General features: G+C 38.4%; 1 protein-coding gene across 3 annotated transcripts in view; it reads left to right on the forward strand.

Moving 5' to 3' along the window:
* The first annotated feature begins 4,409 nt into the window (after positions 1-4,409).
* SEC24A (SEC24 homolog A, COPII coat complex component) overlaps positions 4,410-23,395 on the forward strand; it is a 60,920-nt gene continuing 41,934 nt past the window's right edge. For 2 of the 3 annotated variants that reach the window (XM_036846085.1, XM_036846086.1), the window contains exons 1-3: positions 4,418-5,007; positions 17,942-18,424; positions 22,409-22,579. In XM_036846085.1, the coding sequence (XP_036701980.1) occupies positions 4,911-5,007; positions 17,942-18,424; positions 22,409-22,579 (751 nt within the window). In that variant the 5' untranslated portion in view covers positions 4,418-4,910. Of the gene's footprint in view, positions 5,008-17,941; positions 18,425-22,408; positions 22,580-23,395 lie in introns of all 3 variants that reach the window. The other variant, XM_036846087.1, reaches the window with a different exon arrangement.

Below are 23,395 nucleotides of genomic sequence, written 5' to 3' on the forward strand. Positions count from 1 at the left end.
GCTTATTCCTGCCTCTGGGCTTTTGTAGGTGCTGTTCCCTTTGCCCAGTGTCCTTCTTCTCCCCATCTTCTCCCTTTGTATGGCTAGCTTCCTTGTCCTTTAGATCACAGCTTAAATGTTACCTCATGTCCTAACCCTCCTATCCAAATCAGATCCCTGCTTCCTATTCTCTATGTCACTACCAATACCTCAACAGCACTTATCAAATTCGAAACTTATAAAGATATATTTATTTACATTTTTATTGCATTTCCTCCACTGTAAACTCCACAGAAGGAAGAGATCCTATCTATCCTGTTCTGTTTTTGCTTGGTGCCTGACATATGGAAGGAATTTAATCAATATTTGTTGAATGAATGAATAAATCAATGAAAGAGCTGATGAGTAGAAAGTATGATGAAAAGATAGGTTTAAAGGGGAATTTATATCTCAGATCTCTGATACCGTGGTGCCAGGATGTGTGTAGATGGGGCAGGGACAGAGCGATATCTTTAGAGTTAGAAAAGGAAAAAGAGTTGGCATTTGATATTGTACCTCCAGTGCTACTCAGGAGAGATAGGGTCTGACCAGAGGCTAACACTATTTCAACTACACTACCAGGTCAGTATCAGATGGGACACAATGCAGCGTAATAGTTAAGAATAAAAGAATTAGAGAACAACATAGTTTAGAAACAAGTGCTAGTGGTGTGGTTTGGGCTACAGTTGCAATATGAACGTAGTGAATTAGTGAGGCTCAAAATATTCAGAATAGAAGATTGGAAGAGATGACGCTTTAAATTTATCCATTCAAAAATGTTTATTGAATACCTGTCAAGTGTGAGGCCCCAAGCCAAGTGCTGAGAATACAGAGGTAAATAGGACACTGGCCCTGGTCTCCACTTTCTTACAGTCTAAATAAGGAGACAGACATGATATCAAAACAATTACCCTGGGCTTCCCTGGTGGCGCAGTGGTTAAGAATCCGCCTGCCAATGGAGTGGACACGGGGTTTGAGCCCTGGTCTGGGAAGATCCCACATCCTGCAGAGCAACAAAGCCCATGCGCCACAACTACTGAGCCTGTGCTCTAGAGCCCGTCAGCTACAACTACTAAAGCCCGCGTGCCTAGAGCCCGTGCTCCGCAACAAGAGAAGCCACCGCAATGAGAAGCCCGCGCACTGCAACAAAGAGTAGACCCCACTTGCCGCAACTAGAGAAAGCCCACGCACAGCAACAAAGACCCAATGCAGCCAAACATAACTAAATAAATAAAATAAACTTATATATAAAAAAAGTTACCTTAGAATTGTCACGATATGTATAGAATTTTATTCCACTGAAGAAAGATAAACATAAACACTAGTATATAACAATGATGAGAAGTGCTATGAAGAAAAAAAAGCAGGGTAAGAGGGATAGAAAGTGAGCACGGAGGGTATGTTGTTGTATAGGGTGTTCAGAAAAGGCCTCGCCATAGGTATCATTTGACTAAAGAAGGGGTGAGAGATTGAGCTAGATGTGTGTCTTGAGGAAGAGCATCCCGGGTAATGGAAATAAGTATTAATGCAGACTTGTGCTTGGGTAGCTAGAGAGATAGCAAGTGCTGAGTGAGAGGGAGTGTAGAAGATGATGAGGGGAGAGAAGTAGCAATGTCAAGTCATCTGAGGCCTTGTAGGCTATGAGTAGGACTTTGGATTTTACTCAGAATGAGATGAGAAAAGCCATGCAGTGAAACTTTAACTTGATGGAGCAGGCAAAGGGAGCAATTACAGGTTTAGGGGTATAGGAAAATAAAAATGGAGTCAGTACTTAGGCGCTCCATTCAGCATGAAGGATGGATGGGAGAGATTGAAACCAATAAGACCATCCCAGTAGCTCAGGTGCAAGATGATGAAACTGACCAGAGTGGGCAGTGAGAACTACATAAAGATGAAAAGTTTTCAAAGAAAGCAATGGGATTTACTGGTTTGGTGTGGGGTGACTGTACTTGTAATGTACCTTCAGAGCTACTGACTTCAGATACAGACAGATGTCCTGTGAGAGGCAAATGAGGCCAGAGGAACTGTTCCTAAAGTGGAGCCACAAGAGTTTCAGAACAAACCTGCTGTTTGTAATTGAAACTAGTTCTTTGTTTGTTTGAAATAGAAATAGAAAAAAAAAAAACCAAAACTAGAAGACCTAATATAATTTCCCTTACCCTGAAAAGTAAACAGGATTGATCCTGCTTATCAGCTGACAATTCAAGAGTCATGAGCAGGCAGGCAAAGTGGACTTAGGCTGGTGTGAGCCTAAGTCCACTTCTGCAAATCAACAAATTTTATTAGGAATGCATCTCCCTCTTTTGGGTCTAAATAAGTAATCAAATTTAATGAAATATTCTTTGTATAGTGTTGTCTCCTTACTCAAACACTTTTGTGTCACTTATTTTGTTGTATATAATTTTCTTAAATAGGGTTGAAGGCTCTGAAAATAATATGCAGAAAATGTGATTCATAGATAAAAATATGAAGGGGCATATGCAGTAGAAGGGTCCTGTTGTTCTGAAAATCAAGGATAAGAAAGTAGAATATATTACTGACATTAGCTTAGAAAAGTGTATGGTAGTGTAGGGTAGATATAAATAATTGACCAAAGAAATATCGATACCCTTAACAACTGGTAATAGCACTAATAATTTTTCCATAAAATTTATGTGGCCAACTTAAAGAAGCCAGAGAAGGATTTGGTAATGTGTGGATAATATTTAATAGGAAAAGCACTTAAATGTTTAAATATGTTGTCTCACCTCAGTTATTTACACTTACCTTCCAACTATTCCTAAGGGTGTGCAGATGACAAATTATGCGTTTTTCCTCAATATTTTAAAGCTGACTACATTGAAAATGTAAAAAACACTTGAAAGACTGAACCATTAATTTTGTTTCTTGTTTTTGTTTTTTGGAGTGGGGGTCATAATAGCAACAGGGATACTTAGGGGTGGAACACATTTTAGAAGAAGCACTGTTTACTTATTAGCAAATTATTTATGTTTATTTAACCTGATTTAACCAGAGGTTATTTACTTTTTAAAATGGCTAATTCTTCTTCATCAGTATTTTTTTTTCTCAATACAGATATTGCTTAAACAGAACAAAGTCCAGAGAAACCTTGATTTAACCAAATCAAATTCCTGTGCCAAGGTCAACAAACCAAGATCATTTAAAAGTTGAATTAAAAAAAAAAGACGAATTCAACTGAAGCAAGTTTGAGACCAGGCCTAAGGATCTGCTCTTTTGAAGAGCGACGCTGACTTTGTCTGACCTCAGGGAGGTTCAGTTTCTGAGGTCTATTTTCTCTTTAAACCATTAAGAGGCTTGTGTTTGTGTATCTTTTCAAGTGTTCTTGGGATATGTGATTTGGGATTTGGTTATAGGGGCTCTAAGCTGAAAACAGTTTGACCAAAAGTATCATCTTCATCCTAAAGAAGTCTTGTATATTGTACAAAGGAATTTAATTTTTCAATTTCATACACAGCAAACACATTTTTACACATCTGAGGCAAATGATAAAAAAAGGATAAAAGTTAACATTTAGTTATTTGAATTCTTACTGTTTTTCAGGCATCACACAACAGTTTAGTTCTTACTCTTTTTGTATGTAATATAACATTTCATAATAGGCATTTGATATCAAACGAATTAAGTAAGATGTATTTCACCCTTCACCGGTTTTGAAACTGTTGGCATGACATTTTAATGAACAGTACAAATCTGCAGTCTAAAGAAGGGCTTTATCATCAGCTCAGAACAGGAAAACCTAAGTATAATGAAGGTGGCTAAGATGACTACTGAGATCATTAATTATGTTGTCTAATCACTCCAGTTTCTACCTCCTTTTGGCCTCAAAAGTAAAAAAAAAAAAATCTACTTGCAAGGAAAAAAAAAAGTCTCCTTGACTAGAAAAGAAGTTTGAATGTTGTACCTTACTGCAAACTCTTAGAAGAGGAAATAAAACTGCCATTTAAATATGTTGTTAATGAACTTTGGCGTGACTATGCTATATGAATCAGCGAGTTTCAAAATTAAAATTACTTCTGAATCCTCCGGTCAAAAAGCAAAGGCCTCCTCTTCGATTTGATTACTCTGAACACATGTACATAATTAACCACTCCTTTTTAAAAAATCTCTTACAATTTACACCTGGAATATGATGATGAAATGTGAAATGAAATACTGCGACGAACATTAATCGGCTCAGCTACTCGGCATAGTCTCAGCAGAGGACGATGACGTCTGTCCTCTCAGGTAATCTTCACAAAAACTCGAGGAGAGGAACTGTCATTCCCACCCCACGAAAGCTTCCACTGAAACCCTGACTGCACTCAGATCCCGGCCGTGCCGGCTAGATGACGTTCATCACGGCGGGGATTTCCGTATCGGTGACACACGCCACTTCCGGCCGACGGTGAAAGTGACGTGGCAGGAGAGGCCGAGCTCCGTCCTTCGGGCCGGGACACCCGGAGCTGTCAGGTGGCTTCAGGGCAGCCCTGCGGTGAGAGAAGAGCTCACCGATACCGGCGGCAGCTGCGAGGCCGGAGCCGGAAGTGCCACGTGTCCCGATTGCGCCTGCGCGGCCGAGGGCTGACAGGCAGTTCCGGCCAGGGCCTCCCTCCGTCTCTCTCCGCTTGGTTGCTGCCTACCAGCCCGGCGTTTTCGGCCACACCGGCCCGACTTCCAAGCTTTAGCCCCCAGACCAGGCAGTCACCGCCGGCGGGCTAGGGAGAATGCGGCGCCATGCCTAGGGCTTCCTGCGCCGCCCTCTCTCTATCCCGCCTTCAGTCCTAAGTCGTTAGCCCCCCTCTCTCCGCTTCCAGCAGTCGTCTTTCAACTCTCGGCTTGGCGCTGCCGCAGACGCCAACCAGCCCCTTCCAACCCCGATAAACATCGTCGTCATGTCCCAGCCCGGGATACCGGCCTCTGGCGGCGCCCCCATCGGCCTCCAGGCCCAGAACGGGGCCGCCCGGGCCTCGGGGTCTCCCTACACCAACGGTAAGTGCCGCCCGGGGGTGGGAGGTGGGGACGGCGGGGGCGCTGGGGACGGCAAAGTTTGGGCCCCGGCTCGAGCTGACCTTTGGTTGCTGCCGCCGTCTGAGGGGAGGGTGACTTCCCTGCCCGGGTCAGGAACGGCTGGAGGTGGGAGGCTGAGCCAGGGACACCGCGGCTCGTCTTTGTTTTTCATATTTATTTATTTATTCTTTCGTTCAGCACACAGTCGCTGAGCACTTGCTGTATGTAACGCCCTGGGTATACATGGGTGAAGAATACAGATTCGGTCCGTACTTCAAAACTGGCATACAAGGCTCATAGTGTCTGTTTATGTGCCTTTCCCCTCCTCGCCCCTATCACCCATGTCTTCTAGAGAGCAGGGTTTGGGGTCTGATTCATTTCGGTCCCGTCGGGCCTGCAGTGACTTGAGGGTCGTACTCAGTGTGAATTTGCGGAGACGAATGGATGATTGTGCCTTGGCGAGACCTCCTTAGGGTCTGCTTCATCTCTCCCTGAACCTTCCCCGAATTGTACTTAGGCCCCCTCGTTCAGTTTTTCAGCTTTAGAAGGGGAGGATCTCCTGTTTGATTTCCAGAGGTCTTTACATCACTTGGAAGGAGGTTGGACACAAGTCTCTGGACCTCTGACCAGAGTGTACATGTGGCACTATAATTTGTCATTTGGTGTGAGGGTGTCTTCTAATTTTATACCCCTTCTAGGATTCTTTAAATTGTCGTATGTTGTGATTTGCTAAGTTTACTATAATCGTTATAATAAAGACAGATTTTCTGCCAACAGTTTGCCAAGTTACCAATTTACTTATAAATCTTTGGTTCTTGGAAACAAAACTGGTAGGATAATAGTAAATGTAATGCTTAAGTTGCCCATTGGAATCTACGATTGCTGTGAAGTTCGAGAAAATAATCAATGACTAAAATAGCTAATTTACATTGTTTTTAGAGACTACTGTTTTCTTTACAAAGAAGGCTCTAAAAGACTTTTAAAAATGTCTATGAGTAGGCAGGTATGTAGGCAGAAGCAAGAATAAGTGGGGGTAAGCACTGAAATGGTGTTAAGTTGAATCAATTGTTCTTTTTCAAATTTATGGTAACATTATGTAAACTACATTTTATTTTAGGCTCTTTAGTTACATTTTCACCGAGGATGAAATTATTTTAAGACATTTCACTTTAAGGTCAAAACTCTTAAGCAAGATGTCATATGACTGTGGCTTTTTCTTATAATCTATAAATTGCAGTTTTACATGCTTTAAATGGCAAATCCTGTAAATATGCATGTAAACTTATATGTAAGTATATTTTTGATAATTTTGAAATGATAAAGCAATTTAGCCACTGTATGTACTGTATTGGAGATGTTGTCACTATGTTGATTTGATCCAGTCCAGCAGACATTTGTTGCACACTTAAGTTCTGTCCTTGGGAATGTAAAAGAGAGTAAGAAAAGAGTCCCTGTACACAGGTTGCTCAGAGCCAATTCTGGAGTCAGATAGGGAAGGAAATCATAGGATTGCAAATATGTACCCCTGACTTTTTTTTTTGAAAAGATTTATTATTTATTTAATTTATTTTTGGCTGTGTTGGATCTTTGTTGAGGCACGTGGGATCTTTCTTTGCTGTGTGCGGGCTCTTCGTTGCAGTGCTCGGGCTTCTCTCTAGTTGTGGCATGCAGATTTTCTCTTCTCTAGTTGTGGCACGCAGGCTCCACGGCGTGTGGGCTCTAGTTGTGGCGTGTGGGTTCCAGAGCGCGTGGGCTCTGTAGTTTGCGGCACACGGGCTCTAGTTGAGGCGCGTGAGCACAGTAGTTGTGGCACGCAGGCTTTGTTGCCCCGCGACATGTGGGATCTTAGTTCCCTGACTAGGGATCGAACCTGAGTCCCCTGCATTGTAAGGTGGATTCTTTACCACTGGACCACCAGGGAAGTCCCTAGCCCCCACTTTTTAAAAAATAAGTTTCAAGTGTATAGCATTATAATTTGACATCTGTATACACTACAAAGTGATCACCACCACAAGTCTAGTTACCATCCATCACCATACACAGTTGACCCTTTCACCCATTTCATCCATCTCCCCAACCCCCTTCCCCTCTGGTAACCACTAATCTGATCTCTATATTGATGAGTTTTTGTTTTATTTTGTCTGTTCACTTGCTTTGTTTTTTTAGATTCCAAATATGAGTGAAATTTTATGGTATTTGTCTTTGTCTGCTTATTTCACTTAGCATAGTACCTTCAAGTTCCATCCACGTTCTTGTAAATGGCAGGATTTCATTCTTTTTATGGATGAGTAATATTCCATTGTGTGTGTGTATATTTATCACATCTTCTTTATCCATTCATCCATTGATGGACACTTAGGTTGTTTCCATATCTCGGCTGTTGTAAATAATGCTTCAGGGAACACAGGGGTACATATATCTGTCCGAATTAGTGTTTTTGTGTTCTTCAGATAAATGCCTGGAAGTGGAATAGCTGGGTCATATGGTATATACCCTTGTTAAGATATAATTTTAACATTCTTTTTATAAGCCCCATTTCTAAAGTTTTTTGAAAAAGTATTCTCAGTAAAATGGCTAATGTCCTGTATTGGGTTCCTTTATTGTTCATCCCACTAATAATAAAGAGAGTAGGGATGTGGTGGAGAATTGGAGGGGAGGATATTTCTCTAGAAGGTGAAAAAAAAGTTCAGTGCTGGAATCTAATTTTTTTGGTTAATTCTTTCTAGGCACTTATTGCTGCTTAAATATTCTATTGAATTCTCTTACGCTTCAGGTTTGATGTAGCTTGCTTAAATTACATATTACAGTTTAGTTGGATCTTTTGTTTTGTTTTGTTTTTAGATTATAATCTAAAAGGTGACTGAGGAGTCACCTTTTTCATTTTTCTGTAACTTGCTTTCATATTGTATAGTGTCATTGTATTACAGAATGCCTCACATCTGGACATTTCTTTATGTGGTTGATTATTATATTGCACTACAATCCAAAGGTTGTCTAGACAGGTTTTTCTAAGTCTCTGTGTAGATTTATGTACACTTATTTCCTTTGCAGAAGTTGATGGTGAAATTGCAAGACTACTTAAACTGGCAGATCTTCATCTGATTACCATGTAATAAGGGCTAAAGGCAAATCGTGACTCCCACTTTTTAAAAAAATTAATTTATTTGCACAGGGTCTTAGTTGTGGCAGGCTAGCTCCTTAGTTGCAGCTCAAGGGCTCCTTAGTTGTGACATGCAAACTCCTAGTTGCAGCATGCACATGGAGTCTAGCTCCCTGGCCAGGGATTGAACCTGGGCCCCCTGCATTAGGAGCACAGAGTCTTAACCACAGCGCCACCAGGGAAGTCCCATGCCTCCAACTTCTAATTAGCTTCCTTATTGACTATTTGAGTCAATTTGCTAAGGCAGTTAGAAACTATGGTTTTATTAATAGTATTTTTTGTAATATTATGTAATATTCAACTTTTCCCCTTATAGATTGAGTGAGGAGGATATTCTACACCCTCTCTCCCACCCAGATTACCCTGTTATAAAATAATACTAGTTTTCCCTCTAGACTGTAAGTCCTATGAGGACAAGAATATCTGTTTTTGCACATCATCCTCTCTCCAGTAGACTCACACGGTTTCTAGCACATTTAAGGAATTACCAGTTTTATCGAATGAATATCCTAGAATTGGGTATTTTGCAGTTTAGTTCACTAAACACGCATTAACTTGTTCATGATAAGATTTGAGCTCATTTTCAACTTCTTTTTTTTTCTGGTGAAATTTTCTGTGGATTTTTGTACAATAGTATCAGCTAAAACACAGTAGAATATGGGGGGCTTGGTCATCAGTTTAAATGCTTGACTTGTGCTCATATCTCTATTTTAGGCATGACAGAAATGTAAATCTCTTTTAGTTTCACTATGAGGAAAACCATATTTATGATGTATTTTTAATATAGGAAGTCTTTAGTCGTGATCAAAGCATGTTGAGAATAACATGTGGTCTATAACACTGATTGTTGTGGCTGAGTTCCCCTTAATGTTTTCAGTGGGCACAGTAACTTTGGACTCTCATAAGACTCTTTGCATACCTCTAATAGAACTTACTGCATTGAGCTTCTGGTTAGTCTCTGCTGTTAGACTGGGAACTCCTGAAAGACATAAAATAGTAACAATAAGCACTAACATTTACTGTTTACTTACTGTATGCCCAGTCACTGTGCTAGGTTGCATTATATGCGTCATTTCACTTAATCCTCACAACAGCCCTATGATAAGAGAACTGTTAGGTTTACTGACCAGGAAACTGAGATGAGTGGTCAAGCAACTGGTTCAAGGTCACACAGCGAATACGTTGTGGAACCTAGATTTAAACTAGGCAGTCTTATTTAACCACTGTTATTCAATTTACCTGGTAGTTATGCCTGAATCAAGGATCAGAACCTTCTCTTTGGTTTCTTTATGTAGGTGGATACATATAATTAGAGTAAACATTTGCTGATATTTTTTGAAATTGCCACCTAGCTTAGTTTCCTTTGGATTGTAATTAATATATGACCTGACCCTCACTTTTGTTAGTATTGAGTCCATTTCTTTGCTGTTTCAGTATCACATTTCATAAATGTCTTGTAGACCCTGAAATTGCCCATACCCCCACTTTGATTCTTAGCATTTGCTCTTCCCCTTTGATTGCTTTCTTAAAGCCGGTACGTATGTCTAGTGACTGACCCACAAGCTGTTTTCATGCAGTAGCATCCATTTGTTGCACTATAGTTGCAATTGGTCAACTCTTTAAGTGATCAGAGTGTATTTTGATGTGCAGGATCTTTTTCCTCTTACCTTACTATTAAATTTATGTGAAAAGGTAGTTTATTCATTGTGTTCTTGTGACTGTTCAGTAGGCTTTCTTGAAGAAACTTGTAAAGTTAACCTTTATTTTGTATTCATTGAGATAGTGTATCAGAAGTATCTTTTAATTTTTACATTCTAGATTTCATGAATAATAATATGTCAATCATTTTTATATGTCATTGGTTTCTAAAGTTCACAAAGTTCATTTTGAAGTATGTGAGAATCACCAGTACATGAAAATTTTATTAATGTAGATTCTGGGATTCCATTGAGTCCTATAGAATAGAAATTTACAAAGGTAGAACCTAGTATCTGTTTTTGAAGCTGCTGGTTGGGTGATTGAGAAGCAATCACCTGCATCTATTTTAATCTCTCATTTGTTTCTTTTCTACTGTTTCTAATTTGGCTTCTACTTCTATACATCCACCAAAACTGCCCTTAATAAGGCCACAAATGACTTCTTGGTTATTAAGTACGAAAAATATTTTTCATTCCTTTTTTTTTTAATTCTTTTTTTTTTTTTAATTTTTATTTATTTATTTATTTATTTATTTATTTATGGCTGTGTTGGGTCTTAGTTTCTGTGCGAGGGCTTTCTCTAGTTGTAGCAAGTGGGGGCCACTCTTCATCGCGGTGCGCGGGCCTCTCACTATCGCGGCCTCTCTTGTTGCGGAGCACAGGCTCCAGACGCGCAGGCTCAGTAATTGTGGCTCACGGGCTCAGTTGCTCTGCGGCATGTGGGATCTTCCCAGACCAGGACTCGAACCCGTGCCCCCTGCATTGGCAGGCAGATTCTCAACCACTGCGCCACCGGGAAGCCCTCATTCCTATCTTTTAATTGCTCTCTTTTACCTAAAATGTTGGTGTTCCTCAGAGCTTTCTGACCTGGTTCCCTTCTTTTTCTTCTTTTCTTAAAAAAAACAAAAAACAAAAAAACAATAAACACAGTAAACATTTATTATTTCACATAGTTTCTGTGGCTGGCTCTTTTCTTACTCTGTACATACTCCCTGCATGATATTATTAATTCTCATGATAGCAAATATTGCACATATGCCAGTGAGTTCCAAAGTTATATCATAAGCTGAAACCCATCTAGATAGATGTCTTTCTATTGGACATTTCCACTTGAATCTCTTGGTGACACCTAAAGTATGTTGAAAATAATTCTTCATTCCCTCTTTCCTTTGCTATTCCCTGCCTTCCCCAGTTCTTTTCTCCTCCTTCTGTCCCAGTGAATGGCACTGCCATCTACTGACTTGCGCAGGTCAGAATCCTGGGAATCATCCTTGGTTCCTTCCCCACTTCAATTCCACATCAATTTGTATATTCAGTCCCCATATTCAATTCCACATCAAATTCCATTGGTTCAATTTCCTCTATCAGTTTTTTTTTTTTTTTTGGCCACACTGCGTGGCTTGTGGGATCTTAGTTATATATACTATATACCATCTTAATAGGGGAAGGGGAGAGAGAGAAGGGTACTTATGGGAAAACAATTTTTAGGAAAGATAAATTGGTCCTTAGTAGAATAGATGGGAGACTTGATCATTTTGTGACAGTGTATGTTTAGGTGTGGTGTGGAGACTTCTCATCTCAGGTAATGAGGCAGTCTTCTCTGGTTGCTCCTGGGGAGGAGATTTATGACAACTTAATTCTTTTGAGTTCTTTTGGGAAGCTCTGCTTTTGGGCAGGTAAGTGATTCCCGAAACTCATGCCCTGTACTCAAAATAATTTTTATGCCATGGTGGTATATTCTGGACCCCTTTAATGTCTCTGATCTATTATTTTGATGGGCTACATAATTTATTAATGACTTCAAAATAATATTAAAATCCATTTAGTAAAAACTTCATTACATATTTACTACTGCATTTCTAATGAACTATTGCAAGTTGATACATATAAAAATAAAAATTTCACATTATAAGTCACTCAAAATGGATCTATGATAATGACTACTACAAAGCAGGTTCTTTTGTATTTGTCTTTCTACTGTGTGGTCTTATGACTGCATATTCTTTTCATTTTCTTCATTGATATACTGTAAGACTTTTGCTTATTTTGTTCATTTTGATGATATTTGGCTTTCACTTGGGTGCACTTGGCTTGAAGGCCTCTAGCATGATTGGCCTGTGATAAAACAACAAATAAAATACGAGAGTGGGCCGTGAAATCTTGTGGCAATACTAGGCTGTGAGATGTTGGTTTTTATCCAGATGACCCAGAATATGCTAATAAGTTAACTTTTTACAAATGTTTTCATTGATTCAAACACCTCTGTATTCCCACTGCTGCTGTTTAGTCAATTATTTCTTACCTGGATTACTGCTATAGACTCCAATCTCTTCCAATCTCTGATCTCTCCTCCAATCCCCAAGAGGTTCTTTTATGTCCTAACCTCCTGCCTCACTTCAGACATTTGACTCAGTCACTTGACTCTGCGGTGCCATACTGATTTTTCAGACTGCCCTTTCATGACCACAGGCAATTGCACATGTTGTTCCTTTTTCTTGCACATGTTGTTCCTTTTTCTGGGAACACCCTTGACAGTCCTTTTCCTGGGGCTAACTCCTATTATCTCTTAAGATTTCACTCTGTTTTGTCCCTGCCTGGTTATATGTCTTCCTGTTTGGACTATAGCTACTTGAGGGCAGGGATGGAGTGGACCTTACTCACCTTGTGTCCTCAGTAGATATTTAGTAAAGTCTGTCTTTTCAATTAGTCAATGAATGGAGTGTTCCTAACCATTTGTAGTAAAATGAATGATTAGCCTAAATATAGTGTTGACAATAAAATTAATTAATAGTCTAAGATCTAAGAAAGAAATGAAAATTTTATTCCAACCAACCTGAGGATTATAACCCGGAAGACTGTGTTTTAGAGAGCTCTGAGGAATATTCCATCTGTTAGAGGTCAAAGTACAGTTATATACCTTTTTGAGACAAAGGAATATACATCAAATCACGTATTGACAGTTTACATAATCCAGATCTGCATGTACAAAGCTAGTAGTAGAGTGTTCTTGGCAGAGTAAAAAGTGAAGAACCCTACAATAGAAGCATTTTTAAGCTTGTTGAAGGAACGTTAAGAAGGTGGATGTGGCTGGAGCTGAGCAGAGAGGAAGAGTAGGAAGTTCTTTGAATAGCTTGCTAGTAACGGCCTTTGACCATTAAAACAGAGTAATTGGGGCTTCCCTGGTGGCACAGTGGTTGAGAATCTGCCTGCTAATGCAGGGGACACGGGTTTGAGCCCTGGTCTGGGAAGATCCCACATGCCACGGAGCAACTAGGCCCGTGAGCCACAACTACTGAGCCTGCGCGTCTGGAGCCTGTGCTTCGCAACAAGAGAGGCCACGATAGTGAGAGGCCCGTGCATCGCGATGAAGAGTGGCCCCCACTTGCCGCAACTAGAGAAAGCCCTCACAGAAACGAAGCCCCAACACAGCCAAAAATAAATAAATAAATAAATAAAAAACAAACAAAAACAGAGTAATTGATGTCAGTTCACATAGTGACCTTACCATAAGCAGTTACTAAACTCAAAGAATTGGTGTTCCATTATATGGACAGGGCTTTGAGTTTCTAGTGGAAATTATTCATTAAGCCATTTTGGATTGTATGATAAACTGTTATAAGGTAGAATTGTAAAGGTATGTGTTTATTTGGAACTGCAAGTCTGCTCCAAGTCGGCTTAAATACAGCCTGCATAGACATCTTTCCAAAGTTAGAGATATCAGATAAAAAGACCCCTTGGCCTATACAGATGAACAGATATTATTTACTAATAACAAAGTCAAATTAGGATGGAAACAGCCTAATAAGAGAAGAACCATGCATAAAATTAATACAACAAAGATAGAACTAATGAATCTGTGGTTCAAGACATTGGCTTATTGTCTGAGTTGACATAGTCTATGTTAAACCTAATCTTAAAGAAAAATTGAACTTTATATTAAAATTTGTTTAAAGAACAAGTAAAAAACAAATAGAATCAGAAGACGACAGGATACTTACTTCCAGATCAGAAAGAACGTATTATCCTGGCACTGTTTCATTAAAATGAAATGAATGTTCAATATTTTAAAAAAAGAAAGTCGGAAATGAGACCAGAAAGGAGGCCAGGGACATAGAGGATATTATAAGCTAAGATAAAGACTTTGAAAGTTTTGAGTAGGAAGTTGATATGATCCATGTTTTAAAAGGTAATAGAATGTGTAGGAAATAAATCATAGAGGGATAAAGGAGGATGCAAATGTATCAGTTGGTCACGGCTTTCAGACTTTGACTATAATCTACAATAAGAAATATTTTAGTGACCCAGTATATATATTCATATATGTATGTATTTGTAATGAAACCTTACAATACTTGCCTTATTACATGTAATGTCCTGCAATATTTTCCATTCTTAACTATGTTCTTTTTCATTACTGAAAAGATAGTTTGTAACTCATTGATATTTTCCTTTTTTTTTTAAATTAATTAATTTTAATTTTTGGCTGCATTGGGTCTTTGTTGCTGCACGCAGGGTTTCTCTAGTTGCGGTTAGCAGGGGCTACTTTTCATTGCGGTGTGCCTGCTTCTCAATGCAGTGGCTTCTCTTGTTACGGAGCACGGGCTCTAGGTGCGTGGGCTTCAGTAGTTGCGGCCCATGGGCTCAGTAGTTGTGGCTCACGGGCTCTAGAGCACAGGCTCAGTAGTTGTGGCGCACGGGCTTAGTTGCTTCGCAGCATGTGGGATCTTCCTGGACCAGGGCTCGAACCCGTGTCCCCTGCATTGGCAGGCGGATTCTTAACCACTGCTCCACCAGGGAAGCCCCTAAATTTAATTTAAATAAGGTATAAGACATCTTTACGAAAAAAGCATGAAATATAATTGGAAGATATAAAACAAGTTTTGAATAAATGGAGAGATACATACCATGTTTATGATAGAAAGGAAGTTGTTTTCGTTTTTGTTTTTGTTTCTTTCCTGCTGTGCTGCATGGCTTATGGGATCTTAGTTCCCTGACCAGGGATTGAACCCTGGCCCTCGGCAGTGAAAGTGCAGAGTCCTAACCACTGGACCACCAGGGAATTCCTGAAAGATTTTCTATCATAAAATGTCAAACAATCCAAAATGAGTATATAAATCAAATGTAATTCCTATTGACATTTTACTTTTTTTGTGTGGGAGACTGCATAGTCTTATATTTTTGTGTATGTCTGAAAATTTTCATAATAAAAAGGTTTATAAGAAAGGTATCATACTTACCTCTCTATAACTTCCTTTTTTTCTCTTAGTATTCTTTTTGTAATTTATTTCAGTTGGTAGATGTACGTCTGGTTTATTCATTTTATTGATAATTAGCCCATTGTGTGACTAATCTACAAGTTATTTATTCAATCTCCTGCTGATGGATATTTAATTTGTTTCCAATTTTTCATTATTATAAACATTGCTGCAACTAACACATATGGATCTATTTCTTTTGTCCTGGAAGGATACCTGTTTTTTTTTTGGTTTTTTTTTTTGCAGAGCAATGCGTATAGAGACTCTCTCTCCCCAGCTACATATTACTTATGTGTGTATGCTTTTGTAGGCCTCCCAATCCTACCTCTCTTTCTATATGCATATGCTTATGTATGTTTGTATAAGTATTGTGTAATTTATGAAATGATTCAAATTAGGCTGATGATATTTGTACATTGGTTGCATGGATTGAGGGGGTATGATTGGAAGATATGTATTTTCTTTTTATACCTTTTGAATGTAAACAGTCCAAAGAAATTAGGTTTATATGCGTGCCATCTTTTAAAAAATATTCATCTTATTTCTTTTCATTGTTTAGTTTTATGGGCAAAAATGACAGCATATTCCTGAGAAGTGATTCTAGAGATTAATTTTTTAATAACAGCTTTAAAATGTACAGGTCAATGATTTTTAGTGTATTCACTGAAAATTGGAACCATCACTACAATCAGTTTTAAAATATCTTTATCACCCCAAAAAAAGAAACCCCATACCCATTAGCAGTTACTACCCATTCCCTCCTTCCAGCTGTTGTAACCACAAATCTACCTCTGTGTTTGTGGGTTTTCCTGTTCTGGACATTTTATATAAATGATTTATACAGTGTATGATCTTTTGTGACTAATGCCTTTCAGTTAGTATAAAGTTGGGACTTCCCTGGTGGTCCAGTGGTTAAGAATCCGTCTTGCAATGCAGGGGATGCCGGTTAGATCCCTGGTTGGGAAACTAAGATCCCACATGCCGCGAGGCAGCTAAGCCTGCAAGCCACAACTACTGAGCCCACACACCACAGCTAGAGAGCCCGTGTGCTGCAACTACAGAGCCCACACATTCTGGAGCCCGTGTGCCACAACTAGAGAGAAGCCCATGCACTGCAATGAAGAGCCCACGTGCCGCAACGAAGGATCCCACGAGCAACAACTAAGACCTGATGCAATAAATAAACAAATAAACATAAAATGTTAAAAAAACCCCAAAACATTAATAATCTCAATAGTCTTTAAAAAAAAATAAAGTTTTCAAGGTTCGTCTGTATTATAGCATGTCATCAGTACTTCATTCCTGTTTATGACCAAATAATATTCTATTGTATGGTTATGCCTCTTTTGTTTATCTGTTCATTAGTTGATGGACATTTGGGTTGTTTCTCCTTTTTGGATACTACAAATAATGATGTTATGAACATTTGTGTACAAGGTTTTATGCAGACGAGGAGTGGAATTGCTGGATTGTATAACTATGTTTAACATTTGAAGAACTGCCAAACTATTTTCCAACGTAGTTGCACCGTTTTACATTTCCACTAGCAATGTATGAGCATTCCAGTTTCTCCACATCCTTGTCAACATTTGTTACTTTCCAGCTTTTTATTTTTAACCATCCTAGTTGGTGTGAGTGGTATATCACTGTGGGTTTTTTTTCTTTTTTTTTTCTTGGCTGCATTGGGTCTTTGTTGCTGCGCACGGGCTTTCTCTAGTTGTGGTGAGTGGGAGCTACTCTTCGTTGTGGTGTGCAGGCTTCTCGTTGCAATGGCTTCTCTTGTTGTGGAGCACGGGCTCTAGGTGTGCGGGCTTCAGTAGTTGCAGCATGTGGGCTTCAGTAGTTGTGGTTCCTGGGCTCTAGAGCACAGGCTCAGTAGTTGTGGTGCACAGGCTTAGTTGCTCTGTGGCATGTTGGATCTTCCTGGACCAGGGATCGAACCCGTGTGCCCTGCATTGGCAGGCGGATTCTTAACCACTGCGCCACCAGGGAAGTCCCTCATTGTGGTTTTGATTTGCAGTTCTCTAAATGACTAATAATGTTGAACATTTTTGCATGTGCTTACTGGCCATTTGTTTACCTCTTTGGAAATATATTTGAATGCTATTTAAAGCCTTTGCTCTTTTTTTTTTTTAACATCTTTATTGGCGTATAATTGCTACACAATGGTGTGTTAGTTTCTGCTTTATAACAAAGTGAATCAGCTCTACATATACATATATCCCCGTATCTCCTCCCTCTTGCGTCTCCCTCCCACCCTTCCTATCCCACCCCTCTAGGTGGTCACAAAGCACCGAGCTGATCTCCCTGTGTTATGTGGCTGCTTCCCACTAGCTATCTGTTTTACATTTGGTAGTATATATAAGTCCATGCCACTCTCTCACTTCGTCCCAGCTTACCCTTCCCCCTCCTGTGTCCTCAAGTCCATTCTCTACGTCTGCGTCTTTATTCCTGTCCTGCCCCTAGATTCATCAGAACCTTTTTTTTTTTCAGATTCCATGTATATGTGTTAGCATACGGTATTTGTTTTTCTCTTTCTGACTTACTTCACTCTGTATGACAGACTCTAGGTCCATCCACCTCACTACAAATAACTCAATTTCGTTTCTTTTTATGGCTGAGTAATATTCCATTGTATATATGTGCCACATCTTCTTTATCCATTCATCTGTTCTGTGGTCATTTTTAATTAGGTTATTTGTCTTTTCATTGTTGAGTTGTAAGAGCACCATATGTTTTACTGTATTTTTTAAAGTATTGCTTTATTTGTTTGTAAAACTAATTTTTCCTCCTCTTATTGGAAGGTCCTGTCCAAAATGCACTGATGTCTTCACAAGTGTCAGTGAGCCAAGGATATAATTCTCAGCTTCCAGGATCCTACCCTCATCTAATACCAGCAAAGACTTTGAATCCAGTCCCTGGACAGTCTAACTCTGGTGGTTCCCAGACTGTTTCTCCACTAAGTAATTATCAGGGACCTGGACAGACTGTTTATAGACCATCTGTGGCTTCTAATCCAGTGACACCTTCACTTCGTAGTGGTCTTGTTCCCCAAATGCCACTACCTACTTCTCAGAACCCAGCTGCTACACCAATGCCTTCTGGTAGCTTTCTTCCTGGAGCCAACATACCACCACCTTTGAATTGGCAATATAACTATTCGTCACAGACAAACCATTGTCCTCGTGCGTCATCCCAACCGACCATGTCTGGGAATACAAATTTGACAAGTCCTCAATATGTTTCTTCTGGAGATACTTCACTTCAAAACAACTTCATAAAATCAGGTAGAGTTCCTATAGGACTGCTTAAAATGTAGAGATGGGAAAATTTTGCTTGTTTAAATGTTTTTAAATTATTATTTCAACCTTAAAATCATATGGAAGGCTATTGATATTTTTGATCATTGTTAATCTTTAAATAGATTACTTCTGTAATCTTTGGGTCAACTTAAAATCATGATTGTTTCTGCTTTGCTTCTTTCCTTTGAAGGTATCCTCTGAATTTCTTTGAGTCACCCATGATATTTCAGGGTTTCAGGTATGCATTCAGAACCACTTACTTAAGTACTGGCCATTACTTTTATTAATGGGTTTCCATCTTGTATTCTAGGGAAGCTTAATCCCTGTGGTCTCTCTTTGGACTTGATCTAAGGCTTGGCTTGTCTAATTGTTATGGCATAGACAATTTTTGGCTCCAGAAACCAGAGAATCCTGGAAGGGCAGGTGAAAACAGACAGTACTTTTGGAGTGAGGAGGAGTATTGAGCACATCCGTGGTCAGAAAGCAGTGCACAGAGATTTATCTCTGGTTTTTTTTTAGGAGTTTTGTAACTTTAGTTCCTACATTTAGGTGTTCGATCAATTTTGAGTTAATTTTTGTGTATGGTGTTAGTAGGTAGGGATTCAGCTTCATTCTTGTGCATGTGGATATTACAGTTGTCCCAGGACTATTTGATGGAAAGACTATTCTTCCTCCCATTGAATAATCTTGACGCCCTTGTTGAAAATCAGTTGATCATAAATGTAGGGTTTATTTCTGTACTCTGAATTCTATTCCATTGATCTATATTTTTATACTAGTACTAAACATCTTGATTAGTGTAGCTTTGTAGTAAGGTTTGAATTTGGAAAGATTGACTCCTCCACCTTTTTGGGTTTTTTTTCAAGATTGTTTTGGGTGTCCTAGGTCCCTTGCATTTCCATAAGAATTTTAGGATTAGCTTGTCAATTTTTGCAATAAAAAGACAGCTGTGATTTTGATAGGGATTGTGCTGAATCTACATCAATTTGGGAAGAAAGCTATATACTCTTGGACTGACTTTGATCATTTTATTTTTTAACCTCAGTGCTTGGTCATATATGGTTCAAAAGTAGGTTCATTTAACCGTTTCACTATTCCCTTTTTTTATATTAAAATTTGTCTTAAACACTTATCAACATTAATAGTGTTACTTTGAAAAGCATTTCGGATTCTGTATTGGGATCTGCAGGTTGATTCTGCTCAGCAGACATCCTCAAGGAAATGAACTAGTAAAAGTTTCCAAGTGAAACAGTAATATCAGTCATTACCTTTTTATATTCATTTGTATTTCTGCATCTAGATACTACATGCACTTCATTAGTTTTGTAGTTTGTTAACTGCTGAAACTATTTTTCTTAGCCTCTTGATTAGCCACTGGCCCTGGTGAATGCATTTTGGACTTGTAAAGATTAAGGCTGCTTCTAGAAACTTAGTTTCTTTGGAGAGATCTTCTGATCCATAATTGTTAGACCGAAAATCCTTCTGATTACTTTTATTCTTATTCATTTGACACCATGAGTGAGCATCAATCACTTGAAGTTAATGAACATTCACTTCTTTATTAAGGTAACATTTATTACGTAGAATTTTAGGTCACATTTTAGGTAACATTTTTAGGTAACATTTATATAGGTATCATTTATTGAATGTTTGTTATTTTCCAGCACTTTACCAAACTTTAATGTGTGTTATCTTATTTAATCTTTACAGCAGTACGTTTTATAGATAAGAAATGTGAGGCTTGAATAATTTTCCCAAAGCCACAAGAAAATAGGTTGGGAAAAAGTACTATTTAAAAGTAGGTGTAGCCTCTCATTAAAAAGCACGTGATCAATAATCTGAAATATTTTTTTGGCTGTAACAGAAGCCCTCAGGTAGAGCACCTTGATTACAGCACAGATGTGGTGAAAGAGACATAAGGAAGTGCCAAAACTTACGAAGGTTTCTGTATAAAAGAAGGGGAAAGAAAGATACATAAACTAATAAAATGAACCTAAAAGAAATGTATGACTGCCCTCCTCTTTTCTTAATGAGAACTCTAAAAAAAATTCCCCAGTTTTTACCTCTGTTTTTTCATCATTGTTAGTAGGTGCCTGATTGTCTGATCTCAGAACTGTATCTAGGGATTTTTTTGGTGGTCCAGTGGTTGGGACTTCGCCTTCCAAAGCAGGGGGTGCCAGTTCTATCCCTGGTCAGGGAGCTAAGATCCCACATTCCTTGCGGCCAAAAAGCCAAAAAAACCCATAAAACAGAAGCAATATTGTAACAGATTCAATAAGGACTTTAAAAATGGTCCACATCAAAAAAATCTTTAAAACTACCCCCAACCCCCGTATCTAAGTTATGCAAATTTCTAATTTGCATATTAAAATTCTCTGACTTTTTTTTCTAATGGGACGCCTTTTAGCATGTAATTAGTTTTAGGGATCTCAGAAGGCAGATTCTGAAACTCTAACTATTAGTGTTCTAAATAAGAGTCATTCAACTTGAAAAAAATAATGTCTATTTTATGAAATGTAGCCTATTCTGGATTCAACAATATTCCTCTTAAAGCTGTGAAAAATCTCTATCAGCTCACTTGTATTCTGTTAAACATTAGGTTGTTACATCTTTGTGGCCAGATGTATCAAACATTCTTATTCATGCTGAGTTGCAAGTGTACCTTGCCCTTTTGTTCCTTTGACTTGTCTCTATTGCCATAGATATGTATGGGTGCTTCTTTGATAAGGGAGTTACATGGCAGTAATCTTTGTCTTCACTTTTGACAACAGGGCACTGATTAGTCTTGTTGGGAGATCATTTTTCAATTTGGCCCTGGAGAATTGAACAGTATTGAAGAAACATTGAAATTTTTCATATTTGGGTCTTTATTCCTTTGATTTTACAAAATACAGGGTTTTACAAAATACAGGTAGAATATATTATATGTAAAATTTATTACCTATTTCACTTACAAATTCAGAGGATTAAAAGTCTTGTAATGAAAAATTAAATCACATGTATTTTATCAGTAGTATTATCAGTAGTATTTTATCTACTTTGTAGACTTTGTTCCTCCTCTTTGGCAAATGAGAAGGTGGAAGCAGTATTATTGATTTGAATGAACAGGTGGTTGTGGGTTTTGGAACTTTCCATGTCACACAGAAGAATTTCCCCAAGAGTAACTGACAATGTTTTTACAGTAGTCAGAACTTACTGTCCTAATAGAAAATTGGTGAAATTGAGGCAGTGAGATACTGGTAGATACAAGGACAAATACCATGTCATTTCTTAGTTTAGTTTGATGGGTACTTTTAAACCTCTTGGATATCAGTGTTTCATAAGGTTTATACGTAAACTTTGGATCATTTCCTGATTTTTAAGCCTAGGGAGTGTTCTTAATATAGTATTTAAGCAATTATTGAAAGTAAACTACTTTTAATGATTATTAGGTAAACACTGAACAGTGTACACATTTATTATCTATTTTAACAGGATATACCCCCCAAAAAATGAAACAAAATGAAATAAAACTTGGAGAATTTAGGATAACCACAGTAGTGTGTAGTTTTAGAAAGCTAACTCTAAACCTAATTGATGATAGTGAATGGACTATATTGATAGGTATTCATAAAGTTTTATTAATGTTAATTTCTACTGGAATATTTGATGTGGCCTGTTGAAACTGTGACCAGTTAATGAAAAATTAATCAATAAACAGGGCATTGTATCTACTCTATAAGTGATTTGATGCTGACTTTATACTGCTTTAATAATTGACAGGTAAAACTTATGGTAGGAGAGACTTGGAAATGTGTAAAGTATGCATATAAATTAGAAAGTCATTCATCTGGGAAGTTAACTTATTTCTAGTAATTTTTGGTTTGTAGTTGAAATACAGATTTGGAAGTTACTTAGATTCGGTAAAAGGCCGTTTTGGCTTTTTTCTTAAGTTCTTAAGTGACATGTGAAAAACCACTGTTTCCATAGGATCTGCACCCCCCTTAGTGAATCCACCTCTGCCTACCACTTTTCAACCAGGAGCTCCTCTTGGGCCCCCTCCAACTGGAGGACCACCTCCAGTGAGGGCCCTTACGCCTCAGAAATCAACACATAGAGCTGTGCCCCAGCCCACCTTTAATTCAGCTAGCAACCAAGAAGGTAAGCAAGACAAAAACCAAGTCACGTCCTAAAGTTTTGACTCAGGGTGGAAAGATGAATATTATCTGAATTCCGTGCATTCAAGTCATATTCTAACAGAAAATCTAGTTTTTTTGGTTAGAGATGCTCCTCAGGAATTTAGAGTTTAAAAAAGTTTCTCAGTATTCCACTGCCCTATTCTGGGCTGTGGAATAGCTTTTGGGATCACTGTTGACTTTTTTTGTTGCTGTGCAGATTTTAAAAATCATGGCTATAAGTTACATGTCTATTGGGAGAGGGAGGCAAGAGAGGAACTTTTGCTTTTCTGGACATGATGTTAGAACTATCCTTTTAATACATTGGCCCTTTTTTATGGAAGCAGTATTTTGCTTGCCACCCTTACTGTAAATGTAACAAATATTTATGAGCCTAAATAAAAAGTCAAATATACAAACATTTTGATGTTTTATAGTTTTAAAGCATTGTCTTCAGAGGTAACTTTAACATATAAGTTTATTAATTTAAACAAAATATTTTATAAAGTAAGAAATTTGATTTTAGCCGTAATATAACCATTGCAACAAGATTGGAAATAGGAAAACAGAAGAGGAGGGGAAAAAACCACTGCTCATATCCTACTACTCAATATAATCGATATTATCATTTTTGTATTTTCTTCTACCATTTCCTTTTTTTAGTATTGTTAGTAGGGAAAAAACTGACCTGTGTATAATTTGAAAAGAATGGTGTTAACAATGAGTAACAAAATGATAAAGCCATGTCCCACTGGTTGCCATGTGATAATTTTGAATATCAAGCTACAATAAGTATTTAAAC

The sequence above is a fragment of the Balaenoptera musculus genome, chromosome 3, assembly GCF_009873245.2.
Source record: "Balaenoptera musculus isolate JJ_BM4_2016_0621 chromosome 3, mBalMus1.pri.v3, whole genome shotgun sequence".
Classification (NCBI taxonomy): Eukaryota; Metazoa; Chordata; class Mammalia; order Artiodactyla; family Balaenopteridae; genus Balaenoptera; species Balaenoptera musculus.